The sequence below is a fragment of the Temnothorax longispinosus genome, chromosome 5, assembly GCF_030848805.1.
Source record: "Temnothorax longispinosus isolate EJ_2023e chromosome 5, Tlon_JGU_v1, whole genome shotgun sequence".
Taxonomy (NCBI): domain Eukaryota; kingdom Metazoa; phylum Arthropoda; class Insecta; order Hymenoptera; family Formicidae; genus Temnothorax; species Temnothorax longispinosus.
In genome coordinates, this window is record NC_092362.1 from 1,700,766 (window position 1) to 1,719,308 (window position 18,543).

An 18,543-nucleotide genomic window follows, 5' to 3' on the forward strand; every position below is an offset into this window, starting at 1 on the left:
AAAGTTACGACGGAGCGAGGAGCAGTGAGACACATCGCGGAGACCGGAAGAGAACCCTCTCTCCCTGAAGAAGTCCTCCGACGTAAAGAGAAAGAGAGAGAGAGAGAGAGAGAGAGAGAGAGAGAGAAAAACAAAGAGAGAGGGGAGAGAGAGAGAGACAGACAGAATGAAACAAGAAGAAAGAGTGGGAGAGAAAGAAAGATAGATAGAGAGAGAGAAAGAAAGAGAGAAAGAGAGAGATAGCGAACACGCGCGAAAAACATACGTCGACTTCAATCAAGAGTGTCACCGCTTGTATACGCGCGGGAGTGCGTTACGAACCATCACGAGGAAAACTGACAACGTCGTCAAGTATCCTCGCTGATCGCCGCGAGGACACGTGGTTAACCGAGTGTCCTCCCACTTCCGGATATCCTGCGGGAGTGCATTAACTCGACCGGATCTCCTAGATAGTTACCTGAAGCCTGAAGTGATCTCGTTAAAACGGGCGAACCCCCCACGATCGCGCCATCGATATATTATCACCTTCAACATTTGCGGATGACACATTTGGAAGACAACAGATCTAATCCCCTGCTGTGACACACGCTTAACCCTCATGTGTTTTCGTCAATCAACGCATTCTCCTCGGTTACAAACGCAAGAAGAAAGGATTTCCAAGGAAGTGTTTCCGACAGACATTTGACAGCTCCAATTTTAGAGATTGAAATTTGTTCTTCGAAAGTTCGTTGGCTCTACGATTGTTGACAGTTGTTGACGCAAAAGAGATACAAGGAAGTGAAGGAACTGAAGAAAAGCAGAAGAGGAAGAAGAATAAAAAAGAAGGGAAGAAACAGTGAAAGAGAAGAGAAGAAGAATAATAAGAAGAGAAGAACACAAGAAGAAGACTTCAAAGCTGAGACCCAGGACTCGTTGCACGCTCGCCGCTTACGTACCAGCAAGAGCGGGCCGCGTTGTGTAAGAGCTGAAAGTAAAAGTTGAAACCGTCGACTTCACGGGAGCGCGTGGCTGCGCGCGCTAAAATCCGATCCTGCCTCCTGTAGACTGGATACCGCCGAATATCTCTTGCCTCTCTCTCTCTGCCCGTCTTTCTCCGCCGACTTCCGATATCGTTCTTTCTCCTGAGGAAACAGAAAGAGAGAGAGAGAGAGAGAAAGGGAGAGACAGAGACAGTGACAGTGAGAGCGTGTGTATTCGTGCGTGTATTCGGATTCGCATGATCGCGAATCATGCTGACGCCCCTTCGGCGCCCTTGACGAGGAGCTCCGCTGATCCGGAGAATCTACGCGTCCCGGTGAAGCCGAAGAGGGCGTACTAGAGAAAAGAAGAAAACAACCCAAGGAGAGAAGAGAAGAAGAGGAACGGTGCTCCGTTCATTGCGTAACAACGTTTTCTAGTCCGCTGCTTCACGAAATACACTCGCGCTCGCGGAGGTGTGTCGGCGCGTGCGGAGGTGTCACGACGAGTTTTCCACCGTCGTCGGGGTGGACCTGGATCGCGAAAATGCGAGTGTCGCGCTGTGCCTCGGCCGTGCGAGCGACACGGCGCTGACAGCGAGAACGAACGATGGAAAGTGATCGGTCCCGCGCGTTTCACTCCGTCCAGCGCGAAACGCGAATGTTCAAGGTCACAGTCGCTGGTATTCCACCGGTAATTCGTTTCCGGAGTTGCTAGGAGAGTAGTCTTCATCGTCATTCGTCAACATTATCATTATCATCATCATTATCATCGAGCGGCATCCCAGTAGCTGCACCACCGTGGAAGGACTCGACGCGCGGTATTCGCGTGCAAATTTAACCTGTCTCTCTCTCTCTCTCTCCCTCAGTTCACGATCGACAGCGCGCTCGCTTTTACCTCGCCGCCTCGTCCGGGCGCAAGAAGTTTCGCAAAAGGGATTACAACACGCAGAAGAGAAAGGAGACAGACAGACGGAAAGGGAGACGCGGAAGGGAAAAGGACAGCGAAGAAAGAGAGAGAGACAGTCAGAGACGGAGAGGGAGAAAAGGCGAAGGAGGAGAAGGAGGAGGAGGAGGAGGAGGAGGAGAGGAACAGACCGCGATACGACAACCGTGTGCGCGAAAACCGCAGGAGGAGGACGCGGATTTCTCGCGCGGAGGACAGGAGTCCTCGCGACCGTCGCGTGGTTCGACGACGAGGACGAGGAAGACGTCGAGCGGGCCGAGGGAAGAAGGCTCGCTCTCTCGGAACGTGGAGAAAGAGGCGGAGAGCAGACCGCGGTAGCGAAGGACGAGTCTGAAAGACGATCCGGATGTGGCGAGATCCACTCGCTTTCCGCTCTCCCGCTCTCCTGCCGAACGTCACGGTGCGTCGCGCCGCACGACGACGACGCTGAATTCGCGAAGGCAACGGCGAGAGAAATTTTCGGTAATCCGCGATAAAAAAGAAAGAGCGATAATACCGAGATAATACCATCGGGGAACCACCGGGCGGCAAACGTTCGCCGGGGACACGCGGCCGAGCGGAATTAAAAGTGCGTTTAAAAAGGTTAGCGGGATAAAAAAGGCGCGCGCGCGAAAGGATAAGAGAAAGGAATAGGAGCCACCTCCGAGTCCTTGAGAGTACCCAACGGGTAAAAGTGCCGCGCGCAGAGCCAGCCGGTTGACCCTGGGCAGTCAACGGAGCAGACCCCGTTGGAGGAAAAAAAAAAGTTCTCCGTCGTCATCGTCATCGTCGCCCTTTATCATTGTCGCGGACGTCGTCGACGATCGTCCCCGTAACGGGTCGGCGTAACGTCTGCTCTTCTCATCGCGGCGAATCTCCTCGCGTCGAGTTTACAGGTGATCTAAATCGGAGGAAGCGCGCGCTGTACGTAGCGCGCCTGTATGCGTTGCCGAGACAAAACCACGTGTGACAGCGCGCAAGCGGGCGCAAAACAGCAAAGCAGTGAGATGAAACGCGAATTGACCAGGAGGATCGCGAAGAACGGCTGATTGCGAGTAACGACATCCTCGAAGGTGGTGGATCTCCTCTTGTCCGCCGTGCGAGATCATGTCCGCGAGTGTGAAGTGATTACAAAAGTGCCGGTACATCTCGAGCTCGCCGCGATCGCGAGCGTGCTCCTCTCGTGCACGTTTCTCTCGTTCGACGTTACCGCGACTGATCTGTTTCTCCCGTGCCCGTCAGTGGTGTGTGATCCATACCGTGGAATATCAATGTACGTCACGTGCCCGCAGCAGCGTCGTCCACGTCGCCGATGTCACGGGATCTCGGCTCGTCACCGCCGGCTCGCAAAGAGAATGTTTTTCACGTGACTCGACGAGATAGTCCCGTGGGATATATACTGCGTCGCGTTGCTCACCCTGGACCTACCGTCAGCGACCACACGTTGGACAGCGAGCGCAGTAGTAGAAAAAGCGCAAGGTGAGAAAAATGAGCACGGCTCATATAATTTTCCTAGGTACGATACCGATTCGATTATATAAGGTTCTTTCCCCTCGGAAATCTGTTCTCGCGGGCGTTAAGACCAAAACGGCGACACGTCTCTTTCGTCGAACCGGCCGGTTAATTGATCGCACCCGGCAAATCGATAGCTTGCAAGAGGCGATTTAAAGATTATTCGTTGCATGCCACGCGACACGCTTGTTTCTCACGCCAGTGATATATTCTACGTTTATACTGACGGTCGAACCTGGCGTATAGACAATCGACAGGTACCATAAACGATAAGCGCAGATAAAGTTAAGTTTGTTTTTCACGCTAGTTATATCCTGTTGACTATAATTGTGGCAACGAATAATCGTGTTAATTTTAACCGCTTTAAAATTCGAGTGATTCGGAGTACGCCGTTTCGTTGCGTGGCGATCCAGAGGCAATTTATGCTCCGAAGTTGTCCATGCGAATAAAACAATTCCGAGCCGATGGTTCCGTATAATTCCTGATGCATAATATATCACTCGTACAGAGATAAATTAAACGAGGTAAAAAGAAGATATATTATAATTTGGGGTAAATCGTGCTACAATGTCGAATTAAAATGACTTTGACTCGATCTTTTTATTATCGTAACTCCATATTTCAATGGAGTGTTGTTCTATCGCGGTGGCTACGTTCGGCATGCTCAAGTGAGGGTTAAGGATGATCGATGATGTAATGTCGACATAGTGTTATAAAATGTTTGGATATGATATGATAAAGTGAAAAGATACAGGTATCGATTTGACGACGATCGGCACTAATCGCGCGAGAAAACTCGGCGATACGATTCTTATACATAGCGGTTATTCTTCATAATTCTTTTGACATTTTTCATCATTAATAAACGTCGGATTTTTATTCGTATATTTAGACGCACACGCATGCACGCACACGGTATCATCTAATCCGTCAATTCTTTCACTTGTCGTCAAGGCTTATGTCACTTTGTATCTTATAAATGAAACGGTGAAACTGCCAGCGATAATGAGGCAATTGTCGCGGTTGTGGACTGACATTCCATGCGATTGGATGCAGGAGGCGGTGCAAATTAATGCGGCGACATAATTGGTAGTAAAAACGACGGCCAGGCCTAACGTGTGTAACGAGAGACAGGTAGATAGATTGCGGCGAACAGCGCTGACAATGAGAAAATATGAATATCGGCGGAACCACGAAACGCAAATGACATAGTTATTGTCTTAAAAAACTGTTCCAGTTTCCATTTGAAAGATCACGCTAAATTATGTAACTCATATAGAAGTATGCAACTAAACTCATTAAACACAGTATAACTACGCTAAGCCGACCAAGTGCGAGTCTTATCGCACCAATATCTATTAATATAAGTTTATTTTAGCGATAATATCGCGGAAAAAAATATTGTTCGCCATCAGCGAAAATATAATGAATAATTAGTAGAGATTCGCGTAATTCGATAAAAAGGTGAAAATTATTCGACGTTATTAGTACAAATAAATATTTGTTTATTCCTAGTATTTTATACGTGATGAAAAAAGGCATTTTAGTAATAAACGTGTTTACGCCAAATATATGTTTGATGACAAACATGTTATATTGACATTCTTATCGTCGATGATTCATACGTGTAGAAATTTTGAAAGTACCTTGATGGCATTTGCTATTTTGACCATCGCGATAATTTCGGAGTTGCCTTGGGAGTAGGAAAGCAAAAAATAACAAAAAAAAATAAAAGCAGGAAAAACAGGAAACCCGAGTGAAACCGTCTCTGCGGCGAATGAAATACGCTTAATATCATACGTCGTAATAGGCAGCTGTAAACTCTCTCGTGAGAGAGACGGAGGATACGCGGGAAGGCAGGAAAACTTCTTCTGAGCACAATAATTCAAGTTCAGCGGCGCACCATGGTCGCAATATGGACGATTGTTGTGTAACCGTTTCGAGAGAAAAAGACAAAACGGAGAAGAAGAGGAAGAAGAAGAAAAAAAGAGGAACGACGAGCCGCTCCTCTCTCGCGGAGTCCAGTGTGGTCATCAATGGCGTGGAATGACGAATCGTGGAGAGAAAAAGCGATCTCCAGTCAAGGTCGCGTATCGAAAGGTGCCTCTGCGCGTTCGCCATTTCGCATTCATCTTGCCATTATCTCGCGGACGAGAGCTCGCACGGCGGCGTTCTTAACGTAGTTCACGGGCTGCATAGAGTGCTCATCGTACATATACCGCAAATGCAGCGACAAAATTCGCCGTCGGGCCCCGAAAGGTGAACCAGTCCGAAATTCCCGTGTTCCCGCGAGACTTTTTGCCCGCGCCACTTCATGCGCGCGTCTGGATACGACAATAATCGCGACGCGAGAAAGTTCCTTTTGGTAAGCGACAGCAGATGCAAATACTCCTTTTTTTTTAAGATACGCGTGTGCAAATTGAATTTATGTAAATTCGATATTATTCAGAAAAATTTACTATCAATTATTAAATCCAACTTTAGTTTTGACAGAATCCAAACAAGGAAATAACGTTCCGTGATGCAAATATTTATCACTTGTTAGGGATAAACAGTACAGTTGTTGGCCACTCTACAATGATTGGCCATATCTTAAAAAATTAAAGATTATAAAGAAACTACTATTACAATGTTTTTAATTATAAATACAAAAATATTATAATAATTATTTTTTTTTATAATTAAACACATTTTAATAGTGTTTCTTTATATTCTTTAATTTTTTAAGATGTGGCCAATCATTGTAGAGTGGCCAACAACTGTACTGTTTACCCCTATATGTATATATTCTCTACTTCTAACTTCATTATTGTTCTGAATCACGCGCTCTGAAACTATCTTCATTCCATTTGTTTGTATAATTTATTTTATCTTTATTCCTCTTCTAATATTAACTCATGTGAAACAAATGATAAAAGATTTTTAAGCTTGTCAAATTATTATCTTTTAACTGAAGCATAAAGTATTCAAAGGAAATTGAAAGAAACTAACTTTTCTGAGTAAAACCGATTTTGCAGCTGATAATTCTTAATGCTTAAAAATGTTTAACGCAAATTGCAAATGAGTTTCTACACGTTAATTAACAATAGCTTGCTACGGAGTCATTCGCACTACCGTCGGCGCGAATAAATTTGACTATGTCAACTGTCCGATTTCACTAAACTATACATCGAGAACCTAATTCGCAACGGAGATTTATGGTCAAATCATTTAACGTGCGACCGCAAACATTTGATGATAATTATTTGTGCCTCCGTATACATTCCATCGTCACTCTCCTTAAATTTGCCGAAGCCGTTTTGCGGAGATGCCCAACTCGACGTGCAATTACCACGTTGCACGGCCATGAGAAAAAGATGAGCGAAAAAAGAGTATCTCTGTGCCGAGCAATTATGAATAATTAATATCCATTTGCGCTTACTAATTGACAGAGAAAAATATTGCGAACGTCAAATGTTGCATGCACCGTTTCGATGGGAAAGAATTCCTGTTTTTTTGCAAACAGTAACGTCTAATTAAGAGACTTCTCTTTTTTATAAAATATAAAAATAATAATTTATATTTAAAAATAAATTAATAATTTAATATTTAATAATATAAAAATAATGATTTATATTCAAATATCATGTTAATAGCATTAAGTTTTGCCATTTTTAACTTGTTACGGGATTAATTTGTCGTTCCGCTAGATCAATTCATGCACTTGACATTTTTCGAGAATATTTTCAATTGTTAAGTAATCGGCCGAGCAAGACAGAAGTGGGTTACGAGATCAATTGTAATTAATTAAGGAGATAATAAACGATTTTGTAATCTGTGAAACATCACAGATCGGCAGCGATGTAGAACACGCATCTGATACGCACTGATATCAATCAATCGATATGGAAAAAACTGAAACAAACCACGGAGTGAGTAATATTGGATTTGCGTTAAGTAAACTGACTTGAGTCATTTCTGCTAATAACGGGGGCAACCTATCGAATCGAATACGATTTTAATCACCAATAAAGTTTCTACTCACTGTTAAGGAAGAAACTATTTCTCGAAATAAATTATAGGAGGAGTGTTCGCGAATAAACGCGAGAATGTAGAGTTATCGCAATTTTTATCAATGATTCTATTGAGTATTCTATTATCGCAGCTTGATGTCATTAACGTGGATATCGCGAGATAACTGCAATCCAGATAAACGACGCAAGTGCTAATTGGATATTCGTAAACCCCTTATCGATCTCGCTATCGCTTTTCCGCGTTTCCAAAACAAATACGCTCATAACGCTCGCTCGTGCAATCCTTTTTTTTTTATGTAGTTACAATTAAAACTCGAGACCTTGCTCGAGACTATACAGGTGCCTCAGATATAGGTATAGTTTAAAAGCAACATTCTGCTTTTGCAAAATTGTAGAAATAAAACGTGACTTACGCTTAAAATATGCTCGCATTAAAGATACAGAAACCAGAAGATGATATCCGCGATTTGCGCCGCGAATTGCGTCAATTCGTCTCGCAGGAAGACAAAACGCACTTTTCTTCGTGTGCTTCATATTTTCGCCTCGTACTTTTCCACCTTCCACGGTTCGTCCGTTCCCTTCTCAGGCGTTTCTTCTTCAGGCGTACGCGCGATAAGATGCTTATTAAGACGCGCTATTCCCGGCATGCGAGGTCCGGATTGGCCGAACGGCGCGTTAAATGAAGTTGCAATTAAGAGAGCTAAAAGCCACGCGGCCGACTATGCCTTCTCAAGGCCTCGGGCCTCGCCAGAGCGTACTTCCGCTTCTGATTAGCTTCCTCTTTTCCCACATCGTCCTCGCCTCTCCTTCCCTCTCCGCCGCTCTCCACGCATCCTCCTCCTCCTCCTTCCCGCCGTCCTTTCTCTTCCCATCATCCTTTTCCCTTCTCTTTTTTTTCCTCTCTCCCGTATTCCCCTTCACATCTCTCTCCTCGTGGTCTCTCTTTATCTCCCGGCTCGCGCCTTATCTCGCACCGTGGGAATCCGCGCGTGCGATTCACGCCGCGAGGGAGGAAGTTCTTATTCCCGTTTCTCGCCACGGCGTGTTCTTCTTTCGCGTCTCCTTTCGCGATCGATTCGCGCGACGACGACGTGACTACGACGTCGTCTCGTGGATCCACACTTGTTGATTCTACTGAGCCGCGCATTAATATCTTACCAGTTATAACATCGATGTAATGTGAATCTGATCGTCATATTCAATTTTGATATTACTTTATTAAAGAAACAATTTATCGATCATTCGGAGTTTCGTCGAAAAAGTATCAAACGATGGAGAAAATTAATAATAATCGGCACTCATTGGACTCATTGTAAATAGTTACAGCAATTCTTAGTGTTGTAATTGATTATAAATTATTGGATAGAGTTCTGTTTAAAGACAATCCCGCATTCTTATAGAAGCAAATCGCCGTATAATTTTTGCAAACAAGAGAATGACGTCTGTTTTTTATTTTTACATTTTCTCCGGATATTTTTCATCGAATGGTCAATCCGATCACCCGACAAGTATGACGGTCGGATGTCGGATGGCCTGCGCAATATCGACCTATGTAATGCAGACGCGGTTATGGTGCATAGATACGAAGGACGATACTTTATCTAAATTCACTAGGTCGGGGGGGGGGGGGAAGCATATTCGATCTAACGACATGTAATGCGCAACGGTTTGCATAAAGTTGCACAAAGTTGCAAGTTTACGGACGCACGGTGAATAAATTTACCTACATGTATAATATTGTCTGTCTGGACTCGCTGACGTGTAGGATCGCGGGCAAAGGTGTTGCAAGTTTGTTATAAGCGATTCAGGGAATCTAGCGCGCAACTGTCCGGAAAGGTTTTTCCGACCATTTCACGTTCGAGCGGTATAGGATTCCGACAATACAGGAGCGAGTAAATAACGTTTTCGAACGGTTCGAGGCTACGAAAGCCATTTCGCTGCCAGTGAGAGGCTAATTCCGGGTGATTATTCACCACTGTCCAAAGACTTCTCGTTGCAGGAAACTCCACTGGGTAGATCATAGGGAAACGGCCGGAGAAATGACCGCCCTATTATAGTTACGTCGTTGCGTGTAATAGCAAAATTAGCCGTGAAAATCGATGCGCGGACGAACATGGATAGTTATCGTTATGCATTTGTCGATCCACCCCGAAGGGAATTTAATTGGACGAGCTCATGTGTGTAGCGTCCGTTATTGTTACACTGCTGAATCGGGGGCGCGTTAGAATCCTATGCGACATTTATCAAAACGTGACGCAAACCGATGAATCCCTCACAACGGATAATTATAATCATGCCGAGGTTTAATTCCCTTTTCCAGTTGACGGAATTCTGCCAACGCGCGTTCTCAGATCTTTCCGAGCGATCTGTATAAGGAAATACGTATCTGGTGGCTGGAAAATTAAAATGCAGCTCGGCGTAGCTAGAAATTGCACATATGCGATTGAAAATGCGCCATTAAAATACACCTTTCCTTTTGGTGATGTATATATACACACACCGTTCTAATACGGCCGCGTTAGACGGAAAATAATTTTTGATCCAGATGCGGCGCTCGCAGCTCGAGCGCCAACGGGTTAAGAACTCTTACAAGGCTTTACAAATAATTCGCGGGACGGCGATTAAGGATTCGAAAAATTCACTTTTCCTCGCCGTTTACCAAAACAGCCACGGCGGCTTGCGAAAAGCGTGACTTCAACGATTTAGGACGTTAGGCGAAAATGTTTCGTTCGCCGCGTATACTTTCACCTGTGCCGAGAGTCGTGCCGAATTGGCAGGTACGATTACGACGGTCGATGAAATTTCCGTCGATTGTTGTAAATACGGTTGTTCGCGTTGTGTTATACGGGTTATCTCAAATATCACGTCTCTAAAATGAGTTTCATGCGCAACGCGCGCCGCCGCGCGCTCCTTCGTCATAGTTTGCGAAGAAAGTTTCGTACGAATTCCAACATCAGCTCGTTCGCAACACGATCGAATAAACCCGTCTGCCTGGACGTGTCGCAACCTTGAAAGTTTGGCACTCGAGAGTCTCGTAAATTCTCTTGCGGAATTTCGTAGCGGTTAGTCGTTTATCATGTGTCATTCCAATCTGCGATCTGCTCGAACTTTTAAGTGATTTGTCGATTACAGTATTTACACGGAACAAATTAAGTTTTTGCACTTTTCTTCATTACCAGCTGCTCTTGCAAATTAAAACTTAATAATTTATTTTTTTCTTCGCAACTAATTTTACTCTTAGAAATATAGTATATAGTATATAATATCTCTTATATATATATAAGCTAAAATAAAATGGTTATATATATATATGTTTATTCTTTATTCTTTCCACTTAACTAGTTTGTAGAGTTTGAATAATTTGAGGAAAGAAAATAATAAATGAGAAACGATACCTGAAGTTTGATTTCATTTAGAAACATGTCTTTCTAGAAACGTTTACAAATTACATGTGATACATATATTATATTAATTATGTGCGTTAATCAATCTTCGTCATTGAAACATGTTACATATTAGCGCAAGAAATATATGTTGTAATATTACCAAATGCACAACCACAGTCAATATTGTAAATTGAAATGCCGCATGAAAAGAGATCTGCGTCCTACGACCTACGACTCGTGTTATCCCACGCAGAAAAGATCATTGTTTGAATATATTTCCTAGTTACCTAATACTCTGCTTTCGGCCCTTCGATGTTACCAAAGAGATACGGACCTTTCGAAACCTAACATATATCTTACCTGGCTTTCACGAAAACGCTAGGTACCACCATTATTACGTAATTCAAAAATAATATATTTATCAAGATTGTAGGCTTCTCTCGAGCGCGGGTATTGTTCGGTAGCCGGTTACCATTACGGTAACCGCCAAAAAATGAAAGGATTATCGTAATTCGGGCCGCGTTGATCGTCTATATATATACATTTCACGTAGATGTGATATTATACGAACATAATTTCGCCACCGGAATATTACACAATTTTACAGCTTGGCGAATGTGCGGCTGGATCCCGTGCCTGGCGTCGCGCGGCCAGCGCGGGTCGTAACAGAAAATTATCGTTAAAGTCGGGCGCGGAATCGCATGACGGGAGAGCCGCTCGCGCCCACGCGGGGCCTCGCAAGAAAACATAATCGTCCCTCGCCGCTCTTACCGCAGGAAAGCTTGGCGTTACGATCCGCGATATAGCGCGGATATAACGTATATATACGTGGCTCTACGTACGCCGGTACTCGCCTCTGCATGGGCGCAGGTACACGACCGGCGCGGCGCGGCTCGGCTCGGCGACCGCCCGGCTGGTATTTTGCCCGCTCGTTTTCTGGGCCCGTTCTGGGACTCGTGGCGATTGTAAATCTCGCGCTCTTGCGCGGCGGGCCCCCGCGGGCGGCTCGGGCATATACCGCGAGTAACAGCACGAGTAACAGCGGCCCCGCGAGTACCTACCTACCTCCGCCAACCCTTTCTACCTTTCCTTTCACTTTCATCTATCGCGGGGCCCCGGCTCGTACACTCGAGGCCCCTTCGGGACTCGCTCGCTCGTTCGCCCGCTGCCGCCGCCGCCGCGCCGCCGCCTGCCTGCCTGCTTGTTACACGCCTCCATGTAACGTACCCGTACGCGACGCAGAAAAAAGGATTGTATTATTGAAGAAACGGTAGCGAGGAGGTACGGGGCCGGGGCCTCCCGCTCGATCCGATGTGAGTACCTAACGGGTGGAAAAATTCATCGGCTTTCTCCCGGGTTTCTTCGCGCTTCTTTCCTTAAAGAGATTCATTCCTCTGCGAGAAGCGATGAGAATATCAAAGATACATTATATGGTATCTTTCAATCATTTGATAAATGCCAATTCCACTCTTTGCAATTATCTGATGAAAAAAATTGCGGAAGTATTTCGGCGAATAAGATCAAGCAGCGAGATAGACTAATGTACCTCCCGGCCCGTAATACGTTTTCTTAGACTTAAGAGAGTCTTGTAGGAGCACGTCTCTGCGCGCGGAAAACCTTTATGAAGGTTATTACGTAGCACGCGCGTAATGGTTCCAACATGGATAGGCTAGTAACGAGCGAGCGAATTGATGTATGCCTTTAAGGGGGCATTGCTTACGAGATCCTAAAAAAGATGCGCCTATAGCCGTTAAGAAAATAAACACGCTATTACTCGGCGCGTTCGTAACGCGCACGTCGTATAGTTACCGGGCCGCAGCAGTTCACTATCGGAGTTTTCTCTAAGCGGCAGTCGTAATCTCGCTCGCATTATGAGTTTCGCGTGAAAAATTATTCTCTACTTATACGCGGCAATTAACTCAATCGCGCCTTATAACTTCATTCGTTTTTGTCTTGCTTTAAACCCATAGAGCGCGTATCTGTAGAACGGGACTCTCAAAAACTGTCGCGTTTCCGTATTCGGCCGATTACGATTACACTAACTTGTCTCTTCGACTCTATTCATTGTTCTGTCTATAATTTCGAGTGGGCGATTCGGAAATTAAAGATTAAATATTCGGTAATGAAGGGACGCAGACCGCACATCCTCGAAATTGTATTCTCTCGTTACGATCTTTGTACGGTACATTGTGTTCGTAACGTACGTATGACGTACTGGGGCGATGAGCATCGGGAAGGACTGTAATTTCGAAGTAACGACTTGCGACTCAGATGTTATACGTTTCTATTGTGTATATCGCATGAAATACGGCCGGGCGAGGGGTCGAGCCTTTCGTGCGACAGTGAAAGTGTCCTAATTTGGGAGCAGAGAAAGAGTTCACGCGGCGTGCTGCCAGTTAACATGGTGTACGCTCTTTGCTGATACGCCTCGACGTTTATCGTTTCAATACGTTTCATTACGAGCGCATAAATATAGTTGGTGACGAAAATATCTCACATATACATTTATACGTATATCCAAAAAGTCACCAAAAAGGACGAATCGCATGGCGTTATTACATAGAAAATAATCGATATAATTAAATAAGCGAGCAAAATCGAGGAGAGGAAAATGATAAGTAAATAATAATATTGTTAAAGTGCAATGCGATGCAATCGTTTTTTTTTCGTGGATTTTATTTTATGTTGTTATTTTCACATTATTCTAGCAATCTTTTATAATATTGCATATTTTATTGTTTTGTAAGTCAAATTATTATTGAAATCGGTTGAAATCAATATTTTTTTTACCGTCAATATCGTTTTGTTACGTAAAGCGTTAATTTGCATCGCACTATTGAAATGACAGTGCTAATTAAACCTTGAACGAACCTTGATAGGAATATTTAGTCGTTGAATCAAATATATCGCATGCATTTAGATCAGTATTAATGAAGATATGAACAATCGGAATAATTAGCATTTTAATGTTCTACGCTTATCTTCATGAACTTTTGCTTTTAGTTTAACCACATTTCCGCTTTGCAATAATACGTTTTAGTTGCAATCAGTGTTTAAATTAGGCAACGGGTAAAAACCATATGTTATTGCAAATTGTATACTAATATCCGCTTTTATCTATAATAATATCTGTTATTGTGAAAATATTTTGGTAAAATTGCCGGAGGAAAAAGAAGAAAGCGCTTTGTAACATAATTATACGATCATAATTTGCTGTGAATGCGATTCTATCGTTACTATTTAATAGCTACGATATCGCCGTAGCCATTAAAATTAAATGCATTAAGAAATCCGTTTGGTTTGGCATTCTACTTTCAAGAGTCCGTGAGAGAGAAACTTGCGTTCGCGCGCGCTGCCTTCTGTGAAACAAATCCGCGCGCTCGAATTATGAAACAAAAATGACTCGTTTGTGTCGCCGCGCCGGTAATCTCCACGGTTTCCTCGACTTCCTCGCGCGTTTTCACCCGCACATCCGAGTCGCGAAGGCGGACTTTCTTGCTTACGTGTACGCTTACGTACAGCACGGCGCTCGGCGTGTACACCTAACTGCCAACGTAATTTCTCCTTCGCCATTGTTACTCTTAAACGATCTCGCAATCGTCGTCTCGCTCTTGTGACATGCTAATCATCCCCGGAGCTTGTTACGTCGCGCCGCGGAATGGCCGACCCAGATAAAGAATTTTCATTTCGTTTTTCGTTAAGTCGTCCATCTCTCACGGTCATTGCGAAAAGCTTTTATGGGCGATTAGCCGAAAAATAAGCCTAAATTGACATATATATTTAATTTGTTAATTATTGAAATAATCCGTTATTTATAATACGTAATTCATGATAAATATGCAGAAGATGAAATCATTTTTATGATAATCACAATAAAAGAATTCGACGTTCAATAATTTCACGTTAAGACGACGATATTATGAATTTGCCGGTGACTTATACATAAGTAAAATATATGATTATTTGCACTATTCGGAATTTAAATTTATAATTATTTTCGCATTTCAAGGAAAGCACAAATTTATTTGAATACGCATTAACAATTCAAATGCATAACTATGATATCCTGATTGACTGGCCAATGTTGCGTTAAAAATAATTCACACCCAACTTTCAATTCTGAGAACTAGACTTTTCAACAACAATTTAATAACAATATTTTTCGCTATACTTATGTATCACACGTGAGATCCAATTATCTGCGTTTAAACAAAATAAAGAAAAATGACTAAGAATCGACTCTTTTGGGTCAGTTCTCATCTTCGAATACGCGATTAGTTTCTTTATTCACTTTATTCACGGCTGAAAGTGAAGCGCATCCATAATTATAAATTAAAATTTTATGGGATTACGTAGGATCAATACAAAACGGAGCTCTCACAATGAGTAATAAAAATAGAAATTTAAAACACTAACTTTTTTCTCAATATTTAGTATACAGTATTATATTGGTATATATATCTGTCATTTGCAATTCTTCAAGCTTTATTAAATTGGAGACATGTGCTCTCTGGTTTATAAAGAAGACTCGAATCGCAAATTCTGCTACTGCTCTTTGGGTCGCATGGCACAGCTCTCTCTCTCTCTCTCTCTCTCTCTCTCTCTCTCTCTCTCTCTCTCTCTCTCGGAAATACATAAATAAAAAATCTTCGGTGGCACGCACTTTCGGATCGTGGACGCGGTGCGTTCGCATACTCGCGCGCGAATAGAACGCGAGCGCGGCGAGAAGCGCGCACGTTTAACGACAAGTCTCCACCCACGATGTGAGATCATTGCGATTACGTAAGTGTCCAGCGCGCGGTGTGTGCGGACGGGCGTAAAAGTATCGTGTGGCATACCGTTCCAGTGGACGTTATGCGCCGTTGTTTTGCCGATGCAGTACTTCCACGTTGCAGTTGAATTTTGCGATAAAAGGGAAATATCGGCGCGGGGGAATTCGCCAACGACGAATTTTCTGGGAACGGCATCGCGAAATGATTTCCTGAAACGGATTTCGGGGTGTAAGGAATATAAAGAATTTTAAGATTTCATTTTTTTGCAGGATATCTCTCCACGTGTGAGAAATGATTATTTATGCCGATTATGCCTGGGAGCCTATATATTGCGAATAATCACGTTCGTAGATGGTTCATCCGGGATTTCTTCGGTGTAACGGGATGCAAATTATAGAATGATAATATCTCGTTGAGGTATAATTGGCATGTTAATATTCTAACTACGTTTAAACATTACCGCGAATTAATTATGCAGCGTGTATGCAATCTTGTTAAATTTGCGCGCAATTTGAAAAAATTATATATGTATGACAAACGGGTGTGGTGATGCGTTCATAACAGAATGCACTTTTCTCGCCTTCGCTTATCTAACGTCTTTATAAAGCTGACAGAAGTTACCTTCAATATGTTAAGAGGTTACACACGTTTGACAGATCTGAAACTAGGTAAAACTAGATCGAAATTAATGAATTTTTATTGTAGAAAATTATATTTAAAAAAAAATGAAAATACGTATCTTGTAAAGTAGTCTTTTGAGAATATCTCCTGAAAATTGCAATAAAAAATATCAAAAATTGAGGTCCTGGAAGATATTTTCCCGAACGGTGTTTGTAAAAACGGCGTTTGCGGTACCAGAGATACCTCCGCTCTCTTTCATGTGAAATAAAAAAAATTTCCATTAAACTGGATGAAGAAAATTAGTGCTTGTCATAGCCAATTTTGAAAATAATAATTTTTCGAAAAATGGCAGCAATTCGTAGCGAAAAATGCGATTTTTTACTACACAAATCGATCTTCTTTTATTTATAAAAAAACTAATAGTTTTAAGGCCTGTAAAAGGTACGTAACCCCTAAAAAAAAATGACTGCGTTATTTGATAAAATTTTCGCGAAGAAATGATAGATTTTAAAATCCACAAATAAAGCGGAGACCGGATAATCTAGATTTCTGTATTTTGTGTTAGAATTTTAAAGAAGTCAGCTCTACTCCCATTAGAAAAGTGAAGGCACGTCGAGGAGAGGACCGATCGCGAAAGATGAAGTTGTGCAACGTTTGAAAATGTCCACGTAACAGATCGGAAATCATTGCTAACCGCCGCGCCGCCGCGACGATCCCGTCACGAGCGATCGAGCGCGAATGAACAAACGGATAATCGAAGACTTAGATCATCCCGCCGATCTGGTCAGAGCTTTATCGATTCTCTCAGGCAACTCTTTAATCGAGATTGATCCGCGATGTGTGTCTTCTGCAACGACGACTGGGCGGATCTGTATACAGGAAGAACGCCGCGCAACGATGGAAATAGGAAATTATCCAAGGCTGCCACGCGGCATAACAGAATTGCCTGATTAGCTATGTAGATGAAAGTCACGTTACGATTAAAGTGCGACGGCTATCGCGATAAACGATCATATGGAATTCTATACAAGTATCCTACGTTTGCGCTTCCGGCGATGCCGAGCAGAAGATAGCGAGCGCAAAATCGTCATTCGCAATGAAATTGGTATTATCAAAAAGAATTGAGCAACATTAAATTAATATTAACAACAAATCGATTTTTATCGGTAATAACGAAAGCTTCGTTATTACCGATAGTGATTACCGATAGCTATGATAGTGAGAAAAACGACGGTTTCTGGTTTTGCTCCTCCAGTACTCTTTTAACCCCCGAGTTGTGCACCGTATCACGCATTCATGTGATATATGCTGGATTAAGTTCTATAAGGAACCGTGAAAGACAATCCGTGCATTTACATCATAGTTTCTCATCGTCATGTAACAAAAAATCTAAATCTTAATTTTTCAAATAAATGGAACTTTTATGTCGATTAGACGGACGTCTGATTTCTGATTTCTCGCAAGTGTTAACTTGCGAGTTGCGACTTTTCGCGGAATAGAGATGCGTTATTAGAATAAATGCGAAAGCGAGCGAGAGTCAACTTACCACGAAACGATCATCACTCGCACGCGGGCATACCTTGTTTCCGCCTGACTCACTTACGGCAAGGCCATGCCAAAAGCGGCGATCTTAGCTGTATTAAAACAACACTCACGAGGCGTTCCCGAGGTGGAGAATGTAAATGCGGCGTGAGAAGTTGCTCGTACAGCGCGACGGGAAAAAATTCATCTACATCTTCCGATTTCCACTGTTGCTTCGGTGCAGCTCTTTTTTGCAGTTCTTCTATTTGCATTAAAAAGCCACTCCGACTGCCGTGTTAATAACGATGTTTATCGTTAACAGTAAATGCGATGTCGGAAAGTTATATAAATATTGTTCTCGTAACGACACGTGTTCGATGTAGAATAGAATGGACAACTGTCTTAGGAAAAAAGGACGATAATTGATAATTCTATACTTTATTGATACCGTTTATGTTAATAAAGCGCAATATTAACTGTATTAATAGCTCTTGAATTGCCACTATTTATGTAAGTTTCAGGCTGAATTATGCGTTATCGGAAGATCTAGAGTAGCTTCTGTCAAAATAAAGCTTAAAATTAATGAAACGAGTGTTACCTCACGCGTTTCTTTCCGTAAAAATTTCTGAATTAAAATTATCAAGTATCTCGAAACACGACCTATTGAATTTTCACTATTTGGGTGAGAGATTTCATTTCAATAAAATAAATTAGACGCGCGCGGAGCTTGCCCTTCGCGTATCCGGAACGCTGCTCGTTCGTCAGACGGGAAACGGCATAGCGGCGCGGCGCGGCGACGAGGAAGAAGGAGAAAAA

The 18,543-nt window shown here is 43.0% G+C and overlaps 1 protein-coding gene across 2 annotated transcripts in view; it reads left to right on the top strand.

Annotated features, from left to right (window-relative positions):
• The first annotated feature begins 158 nt into the window (after positions 1–158).
• The window catches only part of Ken (ken and barbie), a 35,017-nt gene continuing 16,632 nt past the window's right edge, over positions 159–18,543 (top strand). The window contains exon 1 of one of the 2 annotated variants that reach the window (XM_071779684.1): positions 159–3,381. Coding sequence is in view for 1 of the 2 variants with exons in the window: in XM_071779682.1 (XP_071635783.1) it covers positions 5,729–5,779 (51 nt within the window). In the remaining variant the exon portion in view is untranslated. Of the gene's footprint in view, positions 3,382–5,584; positions 5,780–18,543 lie in introns of those variants that run through there. The other variant, XM_071779682.1, reaches the window with a different exon arrangement.